The sequence below is a fragment of the Eurytemora carolleeae genome, unplaced genomic scaffold (genome assembly GCF_000591075.1).
Source record: "Eurytemora carolleeae unplaced genomic scaffold, Eaff_2.0 scaffold240, whole genome shotgun sequence".
Lineage (NCBI taxonomy): Eukaryota > Metazoa > Arthropoda > Copepoda > Calanoida > Temoridae > Eurytemora > Eurytemora carolleeae.
This window is the reverse complement of record NW_019396183.1, coordinates 25,217-45,600: the sequence shown is the minus strand read 5'-3', so window position 1 is coordinate 45,600 and position 20,384 is coordinate 25,217. Positions and strand designations below refer to the sequence as shown.

The 20,384-nt window shown below is 31.2% G+C and overlaps 1 protein-coding gene across 1 annotated transcript; it reads right to left on the bottom strand.

The window, feature by feature from the left end:
- Positions 1-1,580: 1,580 nt before the first annotated feature.
- On the bottom strand, positions 1,581-15,390 carry LOC111697488 (CD151 antigen). The gene is made up of 14 exons (XM_023467510.1): positions 15,327-15,390; positions 13,095-13,175; positions 12,326-12,360; positions 12,115-12,160; positions 11,974-12,031; positions 11,143-11,233; positions 10,664-10,716; positions 9,958-10,025; positions 9,224-9,272; positions 8,509-8,571; positions 4,871-5,101; positions 3,217-3,245; positions 2,432-2,532; positions 1,581-1,684 (listed from the first exon to the last, which is right to left on the bottom strand). Exons 1-14 carry the CDS (start codon positions 15,380-15,382, stop codon positions 1,635-1,637), a joined length of 1,011 nt encoding a protein of 336 aa, XP_023323278.1. The 5' UTR covers positions 15,383-15,390; the 3' UTR covers positions 1,581-1,634.
- Positions 15,391-20,384: the final 4,994 nt, after the last annotated feature.

Below are 20,384 nucleotides of genomic sequence, written 5' to 3'. Positions count from 1 at the left end.
ACCCTTTTCTTTCTTTGTTGCAGTTTCTTTCAATATTAAAAAAGAATGCATTGTGTCTATGATTGCAGCTTTGAAATGTGTTTTTAAGTATTTTCTTACAATTTGCTTATAAACTTGTGTGATAAAATATATTCTTAACTTTTCAATAAATATTTTTATTAAATTCTTTTTCATTTTCATTAATCATATTAAAATTGGATAAATCTGCAAACGAAAGCTGAAAATGAATCATCGGAACCTGACAGCTATTCTACAATTGAGTAGAGTGAGCGTCCAAAAATGCTGGTTTCAACTAAGGAATTAAGTCTTTACCACAAAATCATAATTTCCATTTCCTATATCTGCGCAACATGAAAATGTGAACAGTTTGTATTTTAAACTTAGATTATATGATCTAACAGAATTCATATTTTGAAATATCCAAGATCCATATTATTGGGTTTCAAAGATATAGGGATTAGAAAATCGGAGTTTATGGCAAAGACTCAATTCCTTTAAAGAAGAAGAAGAAATAAAGGAAGAATGAGAGAAATGAAGACAAAATAATTAAATTTGAATTTTTCTGTATTACCAATTATTAAATTCATGAAATAATAAATTGTAAAAATAAATTCATTAATTTTGAGCTTGTAGTATAGATGGTCTTTGGAAGAGATTGTAGATTTAATTTCAATTTTTAGAGTGGTTTGTCTGATATACACTTTTTCTTATCAAGATCAAGATTAAAAAAAGGTTATCCAATAGTAATTTGATAATTTTCAAGCTAAGAAAAGGACATGAGATAAAGGTTTAATAGGTACCCTACAAGGTATTTTGCTCGCTAAGTTCTGACATTATCAAATTATTTTTTTTTGTAATGCATAGAACTGAGAACAAAAGCCATTCTGTTCTAGCTTCAAATTTATAATTTTTTTTGGGAGAAGAATTTTCTTACAAAATTTCATATCATAATGAATTAAAAAAAGTTATTTTTTAATTGTTTTAACAAATGGATAGTTTTTACAAATCTGTAATTGTAAAATTGTAATATAGCTTTATTAAGTTATCTTGTTATATATTCATAAAAAGAGTAACAAGAATTGTTTACAAAACTTTAAAAAAAACTAAAAAAGGCTTTGCAATTTAAAATTTTAGAAACCTTTTTGTAGCAATCAAACATTTAAGAAATATGAGTGAATGAAACTAACCTATATTCCGTGATTTAATTTAAATTTGCTCAATTTGTTTCAAAACAGTTAGTTTTTGTGAGCAAGCCTTTAAAATGGACGGACTGCAAGAATTTTAATGATAAAATTTCCCCTCTTTTTTGGCACAATTACACCTATTTAGGTTGCAATTTCTAAAAAATCAGCTTAACTACCATAGCCAGACAATGTCTTTAAATACAAATATGATCAGTGAATTGACTGAACTAATTTTTTTTCTTTTAATCAAAATTACAATGCTATTCAATTAAAACAAATAAAGGAATTGAGTCTTAGCAACAAATCCCAATTTTCTAATACCTATATATCTACAACCAAATTATGTAAATCTAAGATATTTCAAATTTTGAAATATCTAAGGTCTACAACGTTGGGTTATTAAGATATAGGGATTTAAAAACCAGAATTTGTGGCAAAGACTCAACTCCTTTATTGTGATGGATGTAGTTTTTGTAGAAGACAGCAAGTCAGCACAATTCCTGAAATCAATGCAAAATTTGAAAAATACTTACTTTTTTGTATATAAATATTAACTGTAAATAATTTCTAGATATAACTGAGTTTGAATTTAAATATTTTTTGTTAATAATTTGGAACTGTGTCCATAGATAAATAAATAAACATAGATAGCTTATGTATGCAAAATCACCAAGAATTGTACAGTCCGCGAACTAATACTTCTAGGGGTCAGAGTGTACTTCAATGATAAGCGGGGTGGTTTGGTGTTTTAATGGATGTTAATAGAGTGTAAAATAACTCCGGGAATGGAACTATTTGAACAACAATATTTCACTGAGCAATATATCAAATTGACGAGAACTGAAGAAGGACATGAGAAGGACTAAACTAACTTAAATTTCTCTCTACAGAACTCATGTACCACAAGTACTCAATGACATAAGAACAGCCAATGTTCACAACCGACCTAGTTAATCTATATAATAGGAATATCTTTAAAACATCTCTGTACATTTATATCTTTCAAGATGAAAAATGTCGTCTTATGCGCGATCTATCTTTCTGGTAGTGTCTTCAACGAAATACAAAACATAGAATACAATGTTTCATTTCATTACATTACAATACATGTGATGGATAGACTGTGAATTTAAAAAATTAGGAATGTCATGGTGTCACTTTAATATCTTGACTAGAGCTGGACATGTTCCAACTTTTTCTAACCGTTTTGTTAATGTTAATAAATTAAATAATATTTGCATTTATTCCTAAAATGTGAAGAACTGCTCCCCCTACTGCTACACCAGCGATCATTATACACTGTCCCTCACCCCAGCTTAGTAGCTTGTCCAGGCATCCATCTGTATACCTAGAAATATCAAATTCTTTAAAGGGACTGTACCCTACATCATAACTTAGGTACCCCATGACCAACTGATACTATCTTCAAATTGTTTAAACAAAATTGTTAAATCAGTAAGAACTTGAAATGAAGGAAAACGATAGTTTTTCGTTTGATTTCTATTTTCAAAATTTACGAACAATTATTTTAAAATACGAGGTATGTTATTTGTAAGTTTGCAGAAATATCACCATCAAAGCAATAATGTTTAAATACCTTGATTCACATACTTCAAATATATCAAATGCTTAAATTATAAGTTAAGCTTGTACACTGTACACTGTTCAGTCTGCAGACTGTACACTGTACAGTGTATACAGTCTGCAGACTTCTTGGTCGAATTTATTTTAAAGATGCAGTTTTAGAAAAGAAGAAAGTTCATTCAACAAAAATATCCCTGAGCTGATCAGTTTTCATATAACTATTAAAACCTTTGAAGATTTAGGGTGAAATCATTAACATAAAGACAAATTATAGTTTAAAACAAATTACGATCAGTCAACATTTTCTAGTTTTTCAAGTTCAATAAATTTTTAAATATTCTAATTTTGCTAATACTTCATTTAAATACATGGCTCCTATATTCTTACCAAAATCACCGTGTAAACATTTACTAAAAAAAAGACTAATTTGAATAGTTTGAATAGTTACCTTGCAAGAATGGTTCTGCTGCTTAAATCCTGAAAATATATTTTGTTTAATGATGAATAACAAATTCCCACTTAATACCTAAAGTTATTGAGTTCCTGAACCCAACTCTGATTTTCTAATCCCAATTTCTTTGTAACCAAATGTTGAAGACATTAGATATTTCAAAATGATGAGTTCTGTTAGACCAAATGATTTAAATTTAAAACATCAAAGGTTTACAACATTAGGTTGCAAAGATTATAGAATATGAGTCTGTGGCACAGACTCAATTCCTTTGTCAAATAATCAGGCAGTTACAGACAGAAATGGCAATGTATTAAGCCAATACACTTGGTGCATGAACACTTTTTACTGAAAACATGTCTTGTAAGAAACGCTACTAATTTAGAAATAATCTAGAACATTAATTCTATTCCTGCTGGGGAGGGGGGGGGGGGGTCAATTTGACCCCCCTTGTAGTTTTTTTACATAACCAAAAAGTATTGGTCTGTGGCTGTTGAAATTTTCTGACTTTTCCTACATACCCAAAGCCCTCCCTTTAGGCCTAAAACCGGGCTTTAATACTAACTGCCTAAGTCCTCAGGCACACTGCCTGAATGACTGCTTTTTCCTGTAACAAACTAAATCTTTGTTTTGACCCACTTCCACTTTTCAGTTTTTAATAAAATTTAGCTTTTTTAGGTTATTTGAAATTTTGCAAACATTTTTGCATATTTGAAATGGTATGGTCAAGGGCTTTTCAAAAATGTATAATTTTTCATTTTTTGGAAAATTTTTTTTTGCAAACATTTTTACTATATAACTGGATTTTGCGATAAAAAATTTAATTTTTGCAAATTTGCAAATTTTTTTGCAGATTCTAAAAGTATAACACAAGAGCTTTCCAATAATGTATCATTTGTCATATTTGAACATCAAACATGGGATTTAGGGGGTGGGGTCAAATTGACCCCCCCCAGCATATCCTGGTTTTCAATTACCCCAGCAGAGATAGGGTTAAAAAATCCTGTTAAGTTTTTTGGTACTGACTACTAAAAGCAAACTGACCTTTTTCATTTTTTTTTCTAGAAATATTTAAACCTGAAAGCAAACCTTCATCTAAATAAGGTCAAGCATATTTCTTTTAAACTTTCGCCTGAGCAAAAAGATGAAGTTTTTATGCTTTCTTTTTCTCTAAAAATTGTCTATTGCAGCAGAGTCAAAGACGGAAATCTCGAACCTAGCTTTTTCCCCATTGTTGATCAAATAAAGGTTTAAAGAGTCTTCTTAAAGGGACTGTAAGCATAAGTTCAAGTGACTCAATTGTACATTAAAAGGTGACAATGCCTGATTTACAACGTTACCTTTGAAAGCGTTGTCTGATCTTATATAAATTAGATATCAATATATTATAATTTGGAAAACTGATTATTTTCAATTGTGGTTTCTCCATAAAAGTGCATTGCACATTTCTGTTCGCAGAATTGAAAACTTTCAAGCATAGAAAAACGACAATATCTTCCACATTATTGATCAGATATAGGTTTCAAGGGTGCCTTTGTGAATCTAGCATTGCCATCTTTGCTTTAAAAAATACGCTTAAAATCTTTTGTAACAGGAGGTTAATTATAATTACGTGGAATTCCCCTTTAAAGCGTAATTATTTTCTGTATACCTGGCATTTACTGAGATCTGAAGGTTTAGGATCCAAGTATCCGGTCAACTCATGGGAGTTAGTTAGAGCACAACAGGTCAACGGAACCTTTAGTCGGGCTTTCCAGCCCTCCTTTTCATTACGTGACAAGATGTTATCACGTGACGGTATTCCTTCAAGTGAGGGGATTCCTTCTCTTGACCAAGTGGATAAAGTATAATCATTTAATCCTCCCAGGCCACAGCATTCAAACTAAAACAAGTACAGGTACAGGATGTCCCAAAAAACATGGGAATTCAGTGACGAATTCGATATCGTCTTTGTTATGAATTAGCATTGTAATACCTAATTTAAAAACCCATGATATTATTATGTCTGCTAGAGCTTATTTTATGAAAAGGGTAAAAGACTCTAAAGATGTGTATATAATGTCTCCACAAGATGAACAGTGAAGACGGACCAGTTTACTCTGTTTGTATACTGCAATTTTCTTGTTTCACTAAGTACAACCGTATGCAGTCAAAACATAAACAAAATGTGTCTATAATGTCTCCAGAAGATGAACAGTAAAGACGGACAAATTTACTCTGTTTGTATACTGCAATTTTCTTGTTTCACTAAGTACAACCGTATGCAGTCAAAACATAAACAAAATGTGTCTATAATGTCTCCAGAAGATGAACAGTGAAGACGGACCAATTTACTCTGTTTGTATACTGCAATTTTCTTGTTTCACTAAGTACAACCGTATGCAGTCAAAACATAAACAAAATGTGTCTATAATGTCTCCAGAAGATGAACAGTAAAGACGGACAAGTTTACTCTGTTTGTATACTGCAATTTTCTTGTTTTACTAAGTACAACCGTATGCAGTCAAAACATAAACAAACAAAATGTGAACATAGCAGACGAAACTCTTACAGATTACAGCTTTCGCAGTAGGTATCACTATACTAAATCAAAGAATTATTCAAAAAGACGATATCGAATTCGTCACTCAATTCCCATGTTTATTGGGACACCCTGTATAAGGTGAGTCAGAAAAAACGGGATTATCGAATATTTTGGATAAACATTTAAAAATTTTGTTTTGTTTGGATTTAAAGCATAAAAAATTAAAATGTGATAAAAATTTTATGAAATTTGATTTTAAATTGAATGAGCGTGAGATATATAAAAATTGCAAAATTTATAGTGGATATATGTAGAAAATGTAATCAAATTATAACAAGAACTTATTTTACAACATAAAATAGATATAAAATGGATTATTTGTCATCTTCATATTCCACAGTTTTATGCATGCACTCCAAGTATTACCTTTGATTAGGAATATTAAAAGAATTGAAATGAAAAAGCAATTCAGAAAACAGAAATCATTAAAAAAAATTAAAACATTGAATTAACCCTAAATTTGCCACTTTTCATAATTTCCACAATTTTCCTAACTTAAAAAAAAATTAAAATTAAAATTTTTTAAATCTAAAATTTAATTTCAATTCAGTTAAAATCAATGAAGTTAAATTAATAGTAAAACTGTGAACCTTTTGAGTAACTTAACTCTATTTTACCAAAACAATTTGTTTGAAAACAGATTTTTAACTCTCCCGATTTATCTTAAAATTGAGTCTTTTGTCCCAAACTTAAACTTTTTAATCCGGCCGTATATGTGCGCAATTTGATGAAATTAACCTTTGAAATTTCAAACTTTGGTTATTTGAAATACCTAAGTTCTATTAAGGAGAAGAAACTCATGTGAAAAAAGGTCAATAATTATTGACCAATCAAAAATTTTCAGAAATAATTTGTTCATGTACACTTGTTTACTATACAGGATACAACTGCTTTCACTGATCTAAATCTTCACCTAAACTAATATTAAAACATTAATAATAATTGATCTTGTTAAAAAAATATCTGAAAATCTCCATATTTAACTTAATTGTGTTTTTTTTAGAATTATTAACTATCTGGTTAAATACTTCAAAATCTTGAAAATACAAGGGGGATGATACAAGGAAGGGGATGATACAAGGGAGGGGGGATCATACAAATTTAGGGGGATGATGCATGGGGAGAGATAATGCTGTAAGATGAGGGGGATCTTGCAAGGGCAAAGGGAAAAGGGATGATTCAAGGGAAAGGAAGATGATGCATGAGAAGGGGTATGATGCAAGAGGAGGGAGAAGGATGCAAGGGGAGGGGATGATGCAAGGGGATGAAGGATGATGCAAAGGGAGTGTGGATGAGGCAATTTGAGGGGGGATGAGGCAAGTGGAGGGGAATGATGCAAGAGGAGGGAGATGATGCATGGGGAGGGATGATGATGCAACAGAGAGGGTGGATGATGCAAAGGGAGGACGGATGATGGAAGGGGAGGACGGATGATGCAAGGGAGAAAGGATCATGCAAGGGATAAAGGATGATGCAAGGGTAGGACTGATGATGAAAGGGAGAAAGGATGATGAAAGGGAGAAATGATGATGCAAGGGAGAAAGGATAATGCAAGGGAGAGAGGATAATGCAAGGGAGTAAGGATGATGCAAGGGAGAAAGGATGATGCAAGGAAAAAATGGATGATTGAAGGGAGAAAGGATGATGCAAGGGAAGGACGAATGATGCAAGGGAGAAATGATGATGCACGCGAGAAAGGATAATGCAAGGGGAGAAAGGAGGATTCAAGGGGAGAAAGGATTATGCAAGGGAGAAAGGATGATGCAAGGGAGAAAGGAGGATGCAAGGGAGTAAGGATGATGCAAGGGAGAAAGGATGATGCAAGGATGAAAAGAATGATGCAAGGGAGAAAGGATGATGTAAGGGAAGGACGGATGATGTAAGGGAAGGACGGATGATGCAAGGGAGAAAGGATGATGCAATGGAGAAAGGATGATGCATGGGAGAAAGGAGGATGCATGGGAGAAAGGAGGAAGTAATGGGAGGACAGATGATGCAAGGGGAGGACGGATGATGCAAGGGACAAAGGAGGATGCAAGGGGAGGATGGATGATGCAAGGGAGAAAGGATGATGCAAGGGAGAAAGGATGATGCAAGGGAGAAAGGATGATGCAAGGGGAGAAATGATGATGCAAGGGGAGGATGGATGATGCAAGGGAGAAAGGATGATGCTAGGGGAGGACGTATGATGCAAGTGAGAAAGGATGATGTAAGGGAATCAGAGATGAGGGAAGAGAGAAGATGCAAAGGAGGAGGGGGAGGGTGAGTGAAAACTTTTTTGTGAATTAATGCTAATATAAAGCCCTTGATTTCTATATCCACAATGGTAACTTTTAAGTATAAGGATTGCTCAGTTTTTGCGAAGAAATTTTGCATCGATTTTTGCACTTTAAATATGCATTGTTGTTATATCTCAATTTTAAAAGTTTTGTCCAAAACATCGATAATTCCGATTTTTTGATTTAATCATAAGAAAATAATAAAAGAAAGTTTGCAATTAATCTAAAATCATCCGAGATTTTTAAGTTAAAGCCTATCCTTCTGATCTATAATTCTATCAAAATAAAAAGAAAATTTCTCGATAAATCTAAAATCAAGTACAAAACGTACTGCAATGCATACAGTCGTACGCTCCATTGTAGAAATAATACAACATTTTAAAATGAAAATTAATTTGAAATTACTTGGAGTAAAAATAAACTGACCTTAGTCTGCATGAGATCTATCGATCTAGAGAACCCATCATGTCCTGGTATATTATAGTTCATCTAAACAATTAGTTACAGACTAAGACGACCTTTACTTTTGAAAATTGTTATACAGGGTGTCCCACCAAACATGACAGTTGATAAATAGTTTTTAATGTTTTCTTCCATAATTTCCAAAATAAGTTACTTGATACCAAAAAGAAAAAATAGCCTACGGCAGTCATATTAAAGTAAAATTGATTTCAAAGTTTAAAAAATATTTGAGTAAAAGATTTTATCAACGAATAAACTGAAAAAGTGTTTAATATCCAATACAATTTATGGAAGAAGACATTCAAAACTATTCACCAACTGTCATGTTTAAACATTTTTAAAAAATAAAAGAGATTTTTTTTATGAAAGTCTGGTGGGCATGGATATCTGTTGTAAGATATATTTTTATTCTTGTAATGATCTTATTTCCAGTTGTACTGCATATTATATAGGGCAGTACTGTACAAACCAGGAATAAATTCAATAAATTCGAACTGCCTACCGTCGGTTCAAATTTGAATCACTGATTTAAATAATATCTTTATCTTTAACTTTAAATCAATGGTTCAAATTTTAACCGGAAGTAGTAGTTAAACTACGTAGGTTAATTTCATTAAATCATTAAATTCACTCCCTGTAAGCTTACTTAGTAAATGAATTGAAAAAAAATATTTACTACCTTTAGTTTTGGAACCAGCTCCTGTTCTGTTCTTTCCAATATAAGATCTCTGCAAATTTATACACAGGGTGTCCCATCAAACGTGACAGTAGCCAAGAATGTAATGCAAGGAAAGCTAATTGCAGTTGCGTATACTCTGCGTACATATTGAAACCAGTTCTCTCTGGGCGGAATTTGTAAACAAGAATAGATGCCTCAGTGTATCCGAGGAGGTTAAAAGCATTGAATTTTGATAATTTTGATAATTCACATAATAGTTTCCTATGACCAGAATATTTCATTGATTATTTATGTGAAAGATGGATCCCATTTCAGGCTTCGATTTCCGTCTTATGTTTACATTACCGCCCAGAGACAGCACACTGCAGTACAAAACATGCGTACACTTCTGAAATAACTTTCCTTGCAATAAATCCTTGACAGTAGAAAGACGACATGATATAATTGCTAGATTTATTTGTGAACATAATATTAATTTAATTCTGGCATTTCGTTCGGATTTAAACACTTTTGGCTTTATTCAACAAAAACGAAATCTGAACGAAATTATATCTCCGGTAATATTGGCAGCACATATAGCAATTTACCAGCTTATAATAGCAATTTACCTGCTTAACATAGCAATTTACCTGCTTATAATAGCAATTTACCTGCTTATAATAGCAATTTACCTATTTATGATAGCAATTTACCTGCTTATAATAGCAATTTACCTGCTTATAATAGCAATTTACCTGCTTATAATAGCAATTGCAGTTAGAGATATTTCCCCTATGCAGGAGATTAGAAGGAGCATTATATACTAAAAAAAAAATTAAATGTATTTTAAAAAATGCATTCTTGAATTGTGTCTGCTCACTGATCACACATCTAACACTATTTAATATATCTTCCTATTATGCCTGGTCAAGAGTGAAGGCGGAATATGTAGTTTTTATCGGTTAAAGGGAATGTTTGTGTATTTTCAAGTGACCCTCCATGCAAAGCTGGCAATGCCCGATTCACAATGGTACGCATGTTACATTGATTGATCAATATTGTGGGATATATTGTATTTTTTCGAGTTCTGATAACTGTAGTGAACCTACAATTGAAAATAATCAGTTTTCAAAATTATAAACGTTGATTTATGATTAATAATTGATCAGATAAAATTACACGAACAGTCTCTTTAAAATAGTCACTGTTTTTAGATGAAGAGTCAAGAACATTATTATTGTTTAAAAAACTCTAAATGAAAATTTTGAAAATAATTTTATTATATTGAAATATTGTTTTTCCCTTGAAACAATTTACATTGTTTTCTAACACATATTCTCTTTATAAAAACCTTTCGGCTTTCAGTTTGTTGGATAACTTTCTTCCTTTTTTAACACAATGAAGTTCTAACAAAGTTTAAAATCCCATACTGCCTTTTCATAAAAAGGATTAGTAACTAACCAACATGGCCGCTGTAGAGTTCCCTTGCATAGAGGACCAGCACCCCATAAATCCTAAAATAACATTTATATTTTAAGGAAAGTTATTCCAAAACATATTTTTTTAAATTTGCAATATTTGATTGTAAAATCTAGGAGTTATAGATATTTAAAGAATTTTGATTGCTAAATATCGATGTCGTTTATAATATTTTTTTTTATTTTTTTTTTCCAGAATCTCAGAATACATAAGAAGTTGATTCTAATATAGATATAATTCAATAAATATTCTTTTTGTCGTTTTCTTGTTTGAATGGTTTGTTTGATTGGTGCCTGGAATAAATGTTGAGTTTGAAACATTTAGAAAATTATAAAAAAGCGAACTTTTGATTTTGATATAAAGTATGATGAAATATTGGGACTTGAAACCTAACATTCAGAGAAAGTTGATGAGGTTAGCGTAATTTAATGAAAAAATGATAAGATGTAAGAACTTTGAACCTGTTATAAATATAATACTGCCAGCCAAGAGGAGACCCAGGTACAGCCAGTACAGTACAGGTACACCAGGTTGGTACGGTACAAGCTCCACCTAGACAGTACAGTACATGTACACCAGGTTGGTACTGAACAATCTTAAAATAGACAGAACAGTAAAGGAACACCAGGTTGGTAATTTACAAGCTCCAACTATATAGTTAAGTACAGGTACACCAGGTTGGTACAGTACAAGATCTACCTAGACGTTACAGAAAAGGTACACCAGGTTGGTACAGTACAAGCTCCAACTAGACAGTACAGTACAGTTACCAGGTTGGAATGGTATAAGCTCCCACTAGATAGCAAAATAAAGTTACACCAGGTTGGTACTGTGAAGTACTGCTGCACTAGGTTGGTACCGAACACGCCCCAACCTTAGAGTGCAGCACTATCACACTAAGTTGGTAAGGTACTAGATCCACCATACAGAACTTCTATACCAGGTTGGTATGGTACTAGCTCCAACATACAGAACTTCTATACCAGGTCGGTATGGTACTAGCTCCACCTTACAGTGCAGCTCTATAACACCAAGTTGGTACGGTACTAGCTCCACCATACAGAACTTCAATACCAAGTTGGTATGGTACTAGCTCCACCATACAGAACTTCTATACCAAGTTGGTATGGTACTAGCTCCACCATACAGAACTTCTATACCAGGTTGGTATGGTACTGGCTCCACCTTACAGTGCAGCTCTATAACACCAAGTTGGTACGGTACTAGCTCCACCATACAGAACTTCAATACCAGGTAAGTAAGGTGTAAAGGTACCGTACAATATGTATTACCTGTAAGAGAGTTGAAAGTTCTTCAGTTTGAATATCAAGCAGACATGACACTCCCAAACTGCAGATAAAAAGTATTACAAATTATATCAATATGATAATTAAAATATATACTTTTTGGGAAAATATAACAACAAAAAACACCTGAAAACTGCAGCTCCTGTGATCCAAAAGAGCATATTATAAACACCTAGAAAAAAATAACAAATAACTTTTATTTTCAATTATCAGGGAATAAATCAAGAAAAAAAGGGATTGAGGAAGAAAGAGGGAAACCTATTTGAGAATATTAATTTAAAAAAAAAATTTATTCTTTTTTATTTAAACTTATTCTACTTTTTAAAAAAAAACCTACCAACAAATGCTCTCAATGCCTTAACTTCAGGAGTTCTGAAACATTAAATAACCATTTATATTTACAATTATATTTAAGTTTATAGTTACGTGATATTTACCTTTAGATTTACGTTTATATTTACGTATATATTTAATTTTATAGTTACATGATATTTACCTTTAGATTTACGTTTATATTTACGTTTACATTTACGTTTATCTTTACATTTATATTTAAGTTTATATTTACGTTTATATTTACATATATATTCATGTTTATATTTTTATTTATATTTACGCTAATATTTACGTTTATATTTACGTTTATATTTACGTTTATATTTAAGTTTATAGTTACGTGATATTTACCTTTAGATTTACGTTTATATTTACGTATATATTTAATTTTATAGTTACATGATATTTACCTTTAGATTTACGTTTATATTTACGTTTACATTTACGTTTATCTTTACATTTATATTTAAGTTTATATTTACGTTTATATTTACATATATATTCATGTTTATATTTTTATTTATATTTACGCTAATATTTACGTTTATATTTACGTTTATATTTACGTTTCTATTTAAGTTTATATTTATGTTTATATTTACGTTTATATTTACGTTTATATTTATGTTTATATTTACGTTTATATTTACGTTTATATTTACATTTATTTTTACGTTAATATTTACGATTATGTTTACGTTTATATTTACGTTTATATTCATTTTTATATTTATGTATATATTTAAGTTTATATTTACGTATATATTTACCTGTAAACTCCCTGGTCAGGCCTGAGTTTAGCAAGGGAGGAATGTTTTACAGCTTTTCCATAACTATTAGTTCTTCCGTACCTTGCATTGCAAAAAACAGTCACTTTAAAATATTTTTTTTTAATTTAATAATCCTTATACAGTTCACAGTAACTTCTTTTATGGCGCTTTTCTATTAATCATTTCTCCTTTACAAATCCTTTGACTTTTACACTGAAATTTTCTATTTTTAAGCGTTCTCAAATTTTTGCGAATTTTTCTGTTAAAATAGGGCATTTATAAGTCTATATATAAATTTGGCTTGTCTGTCTGGGTGTCTGTTTGTCTGTTTGGGTGTTTGTTTGTTTGTATCCAATAAACGTCAAAACGGCTGAACCTATCGTGCCCACATTTTTTGTGGGACATCACATGACCACAGTGAAGGTTTATGAATGATCAAAATTTCAAATATTTATCTCCATCAAAATTTGATCTTCATTAAATTTTTGAAAGTTTTGAAAATCCACGATTTTTTTTGTGAAAATCTGCGAATTATTTTTGTTTTGTGTTACGATGTACACAAATAGAACATGTTCACAATTAATTTAAAAGATGGGCGAAGCGCCCTATAAGGCTAGTATGATAAAATTCATCATTATCAGAGCAATTGTGCTAATACAATACAAGGAGTCTCCTTAATTGTGAAGATACGGAACTTAATTTAATTCCTTTAAAGCAGCTTGTCCTACTTTGTATTTTTTCATCAAAAGTAATCTGCCAAAGATATAGGTTATTTTAAGGGCATGGGATGTAGCAGTGCGGAGGGGGGGATAGAAAAAACNTGTTAACAGGGACACAAGCTCTTAAACGATCAATGCCAACCCGTTGGGCACAATAGTGTCAGCTATCAATGTTAACAGGGACACAAGCTCTTAAACGATCAATGCCAAACCGTTGGGCACAATAGTGTCAGCTATTAATGCCAACATGGACACAAGCTCATCATCTATCAATGCCAAACCAATGGACATGATCTCAGCTCGTATGTTTCAATGAGGACCAAATTACTCACCCAAATCACTGTAATCAAAGCAGAGTATGTTACATGTTAAGTTAATATACATATTTGCAAGATTTGCGCAGATATATATCATCATAGTTAAGCTAATCACAATACGTAGCTAGTATAGTTGCATTACAAGTTTTGCATAGTTAAGGATTAACGCAGTTAGATTTACAGACAATGTACAACTTAATTTATCTAGGTATTTTCAACTGTATTTATTAAAACATGTCCGATTCACAACGGTACCCTTGTCTGATCAAAAATTATTTTTTTTCAAATTTTAGTCTGGTTACATAATATTAGCCAAAATCCATCGTTAAGATCTTTTTGTTTAAAAGTATAATGTATATTTGTAGGTTTGGGTGTATACTCTATTTATTACTGTTCACTCAATCATGTAGATTATGCATGCTATATTTTATATAAAATATAAATTAACTAGGCTTTTATTTATTTCCACTTCCAATTAGTTAACTCCTCTCAGATACCCTACAGGGTTACCCACAAATGATTAGACTATAGAGGCGACTATACGGAATCTTTCCTGTTTGTTTTCTTATGTTTACGATTCCCTGTGAATTTCTTTGTAAATTTGTCAAATCTTTAAAGAAAACATTAGATTACTACAATCTAAGAAAGAATTCACAATATAGCACCTAGGATCGTCAAAATTCCTGTCTTTTAACAGTATCATGAAGTACAGGTAATCTAGCATGAATGATAATAAATACTGATCATTCAAAAAAAGTTTCTTTTTTACAGAATTTGGTTGACATTTTCATTTTTATTTTCACAATCTAATTCGAGAAAAAAAAAATAGTTTTATTTAGCATTCGCAAAATGTACTACATTGCACCTTGAGTTGAAAACTGCCAGCAAGAGCATGTCTGATTCACAATGAATGAGATATCCGCATGTTCTATTATAGCCTAAATAATCATTTTTTTCAGTTGTGGTTTTTTTCAGCGAAATTGACTTGCGAAGTTGCGGTTTTATATTTCAAGGAGCGAAAAGGAAATTTTTAGAATCAAACACTTTTTAAATTAGGAAAAAACTATAAAATCCTCATTATTGTACCTCTCTTAACAAGTTTAAAAGGGTACTGTTGTGAATCGAATGAAACTACGTCTACAGTCCATTTATATAATTTTATGTAAAATCTTATAAATAAAAGACTTGTTTTGTCCCTGTTGACTGTGTTAATGGAGTCTGATAATGAAGATAAATTCTCTTTTCTAGACATATCAAGAGTGTCCTAGCAAAATAATATGAATTTATATTTTAAAGGAATTTAGTGTTTCTCACAAACTCTGATTTCTACTTCCTATATCTTCGCAACCCAATGTCATAGACCTTAGACATTTCCAACTATGAATTCTGTTAAATCAAATTATCAAAGTTTGAAATAACAAAGGTTTCTACCATCATTCTGCAAAGTTTTCGAATTAGAAAATTTGAGTTTGTGGCAAAGACTCAATTCCTTTATCTGTTAAATGTTATAGAGAGGATAATAAACAAGTATTTTTGCAAACATGTATCAAATTATAAGAGATATGATTATCAGGATGTTGGGACATTCATAAATGAACATTGTTGATAGGGGACACTTCATAGACTAGACAATTTAAACATTTTGAAGACAGGACATTTGATAGACATCAGATTTCTCAAAGATGTCCAAATTATCTTTGTGTTCAGTTTTCAGCGGTCATAATTAAAAAAGCTTTAATCAATACTGCCTTTAGTGTAAATATATATCTTTTATATCAGTATTTATAATTATACATTATGTATCGTTTCTATGAAAATATAGATATTTTTTAAGAAGCGTTTCCATCTCTATTTTTCACCCATTGAAGCTTACACCACAGTATTAAGAGGAAGTGTTTGAAGAAAATTACATCAATAATTTATTAACCCTTGTGATATGATATGGAAGTGTGTATATGATCGAATAGTTTACAAAGTTAAAAAAGGTATCAATATTTAAAAAAACAGATATTTTTCCTGTTTTGCACTAGGGTTTCTTTCCCTTAAGCATGCTATTGAGAAGCTATTCTGAAAATAGGAACAAAAAATTCCAAATTCAGAGGGGGCTAAGCCCCTCCTTGAATCTGTTAGGGGGGCGAATGTCTCCCCGCCCCCCCCTGTATCCGCCCCTGCTTGCTGTACCAAGTAAACAAAACACTTACACGTACACATTTTATACAATTTATGTAAAGTATACCTGAAACCGTACTGTACAAAATCTTCTGCTCTTAGAGTGGAATTCTCGTCCATTTCTTCTGGAGATCAGCTGATTTTCATTTAACAGCTGATTTTCATTCAACTACATACATTACAAACCTACAGAGTTTAGGGGATAAAAGAAAAATCTGAAATCATGTTAAAATTAATTTTTTTCATTTATAGATTGTTTTAATCAAATATGCTTATGGTAACTTTTCAGGGCTCTAATATAATTAATTGAACTAGGCATTAAAAACTGCCGTTTCGTTTTTAGAAGAAAAAAAATCGTTCTTGAAAAGAAAACATGATCGTTTTCAACTTTAAAAAATGAAAAACGATATTTTGGAGAAAAAAAATATCGTTATAATTAATATGAGTTTATAACAATTATTTCATTTTTTTCAGGAAGATACGTTTCTGAATGTTGTCCTAAATGTTTTTTTTTATCAAGAGAAACAACCTGTAGGTTTTCTGACCTAAGGGATTTCTTATCTGAGTATTTTCCGACCAAAAAATGTATTTTGTTCTTAAAAGAACCCTAACTATCGGTAATATCGTTAAATGTCGTCGTTAACGACTGTTGTTGTTATTAATCTTCAAAAACAACCTACTTTCGATCGTATTAAAAACAACCTTTTTTTTGTTTCTTCGTCGTTTTTAAAACGAAACAATCGTTTAAGAATAAGTGAAAACATCCATATTAGAGTATGTGCAGACCCAATTATCTTAAAATTAATAATCAAGCATTTTTTAAGTATTTTAGTTTTTATTAATCCTCTACTTCTTGAAAGATTATTTTTAAAAATTTCAGTGTTCAGTGTTCATTGTTTAGTGTTCAGTGTTCAGTGTTCAGTATTCAGTGTTCAGTGTTCNATTATTAAATTTTCATGCCTGGTTGCCGCGCTGTCTTATTTTTCAGCATTTAGTATATTCGAAGTTTAATAAAACATGTACCATAGATTAATAACAACAAAGATAGAACACTAGATTTTCCTTCCCAATAACTCTGAGGCGGAAGCCCAAAGAAGTTCCTGAGCAGGCAGCGTTGAATAATAAAACAGAGAGATAGAGCATGCGCTGTTGGGCGCCTTAGGTTTATTGTGAATGAAAAAACGCATACATCTTGAAAAGACGATGTTAATTGTTCTATCTGTATTGTTATTAATTTATGCCAAAAGGCAACAAGTTTGTGATCCACTTATCCCAACGAAGTTATAGTGTATAGAGTGATGAGTTACGCTAATCCTTTACTAATTTTATAGACCATCAACAATACCGAGAGCGTACTCTTAATTTGATTAATATAAGGAGTTTCTGTCCTAACCTAAAGTATATCATTATTTGTAAACAGTTGTATAAGTACAGCTAACTGAGCACACAGGTAAGTGAACTATACATCCCCCTGACTTACCCACAAGCCCCTCTTTTAGTCTTACATCCCATGAAATAAATGAAGATAGACCCCCCCCTTTTTCTACATTTGAACACCCTAATGCCCCTCGTTATTAGAGATGGGCATAGTTTTGTTGAACCATTTTTAAAAACGAACGAAATTTTTCGTGGAAACGGGTGTTGTTCAGAAAAAAACGAACGAAAATCGAACGAAATGGATCGCTCAGAGAAATGAAAAAATATCGTTTTTTTTAAGAACAAATCGGTTTAAAATTAATCGAATGCACTTAATAAAAACGGTTGTCTTTAAATTTTTCCAGAGCAAGCTACTTTTCCAAAAAATGAAGAATAAAACGGAGTCGAATGATTGAACAAATTTAAAAAAAAAACAGTTTTTCTGAATGATTTTTTACGATTTTTATAAAAAACGATAATTTTTTTACTGAACGAACGATTTTATTAGACAAACGAATGATAAACAAACAAAATGAAAAAAGTCGAATTTGTCCATCTCTATTCCTAATCCCCCACCTTACGCCCCTGGAATACCCCCCCCCTCCCTCCAATCTACCATCTATGACCTTATGATATGATTTCTATAAAGTGTCCTGAGACCACATACAATAGAATTCTGGTAAGATATTATCACTTTATCCTTCAAGGGATTAAAAATGGATGAAGTATACATATATCTATACTTTACGCATCAAAGACAAATAACATAATTTACATAATTCAGCTTGTTCCGAGTTGGAAAAAGTATAATCTGCATTCTGCATTAAATACATGTATCAAATAATTTGTTTCATAAAAAAATTAAAATTAAAAAAAATTGATAAAGTTAAAAAACATAATTCAGCTTGTTCCAAGTTGGAAAAACGACGATATATTATCCGTTGTTACTCAGATAACTTAAATAGTATAATAGTACCGATGTTGCAAAAACCTTTTCTTGAGTTTGAAAACATTCTTCTGTATAAGGTGGGAAAATTTAATTAGATTATTTTCAATCTAGCATTGGGTGGATCCTTGAGTTAGAGGGTTGAGACAAATATACCGACTTTGTTCAGTCTTTTGTCATTTATTCATGGGTTCATAAACCTCTAATATTCTCCCTTTTTTTAAAGGTAAAAAAAAGCTTCGGATTGTCATCTCAAAAGAGTTTTGGATCTTCAGCCTCATCCTTGGTGAGTAACACTGCATCATTGATTTTCTATCAGAGAATTGACAGATTTTATTTTCGGTTCCAGTTGTGGAAACTTAGAAAAATTTGAATGATAGAAAAAAACTAAATCTTCCTCATATTATTAATCAAAGAAATGAGTTAAATGACCGAAGTGAATCGTGCATGGTGGGGGGACAATAACAGTAGAGTTTGTACTCTCTAAACTAGGGTTTCCCAAGCGAAAAGGGTAAATCGTGAGAAAAAAAATTCTCCGAAAATTTCGCATTTTTTTTCGCATTTCGTTTGCTCGCAAAAAATGCTAAATTTTTCGCTTTATCCACGAAATTTTGCTTAGATTTGAAACAAACTAATATCAAAATTTTGGGGGGAAAAAATGTTAAAACTTTGCGAAAAAAATACTGATGAGAAATTATTAACTATGATAAGATAAAAGTTATGATGCTACACTCTCAGAGTAGAGAATTCCACAAGTTTTTTGCGCAATTAATTTTTGCAGCTATGGTTTTCGCGGAATTTTTTTTAGCAAAATTTTACGGAAACAATTTTCGCGAAAAGTATTTCCCTGAAATTTTGCATTGTTTTTAGTATTTTTTGCTTAATTAATTTTCGCGAAATATGCGAAATAAACTCTGAACAATCATAATTTTTAACTTTTACTATTAAGTTAGTCCAAATAGATTCTAGTACAATAGATGACCACGTAGAATTTGTACACTCTCAGTACTGCTGTATTCTAACGTCACAAGTGTCAATTGAATTTTTGTGTCCGAAAAAATTATCAATAATAGTGATAGTTTTGAAATAAAGGTGCTTATCTTACAGTAAAATAATTGTAATTCTAAGTGTTCTTTATTTTCTGTTTTTACACTTTTTATTTAATTTTGGAAAACATGTCAACGATTATGTCAGAAAATTTCGGTTTCCTTGTTATATTTGACACTTATGCCGTCGTGTATAATTGGTTCATTTCTCTACTGCCACCTATTGTACTTGTATAATCTATTTGCTTAGTCATATTATAGTCATACTATATGTAACATATATGGAATACCGAACAGTAAGTTTAAAGATTGTTCCGAACATGTGGTTATAAAGTTGACTCATATATTATTCAAAATATTTACTTTAAAAAAGTAGTAAATTTTCATGGTTAAATTAGATTTTCTATTTAGTACTACTTTATCAAATCCATAGTGATAACATAGTTTTTCATCCTCATCCCGATTCAATTACTGAAAGCTTTTTTTAAATCAATTTTATTGTCCCACTTTCAGTTTTGGTTTTGGACAATAAAGTGGGTTTTAATAATTAGATTTATTGTCACCCGAGAAAAAAAAATTAGTTTATCAAATTTTGTCCTTTATTACTATTTTTCTTTCTAGAAATAATGATTTTTTTTTGCCACAATCAGTAACGTTTGTAGAGTTGTCGTTCCAAT

Bases quoted from the DNA above. Each gene is read 5' to 3' on its own strand.
- LOC111697488 (XM_023467510.1), bottom strand. From the start codon at position 15,382: ATGTCTAGAAAAGAGAATTTATCTTCATTATCAGACTCCATTAACACA. The intron at 11,234-11,973 runs GTAATACATATT...TGTACTGTCTAG, and splicing joins AACTTTCAACTCTCTTACAG to GTGGAGCTTGTACCGTACCA. The intron at 5,102-8,508 runs GTCAGTTTATTT...TACTTGTTTTAG, and splicing joins TAGATCTCATGCAGACTAAG to TTTGAATGCTGTGGCCTGGG.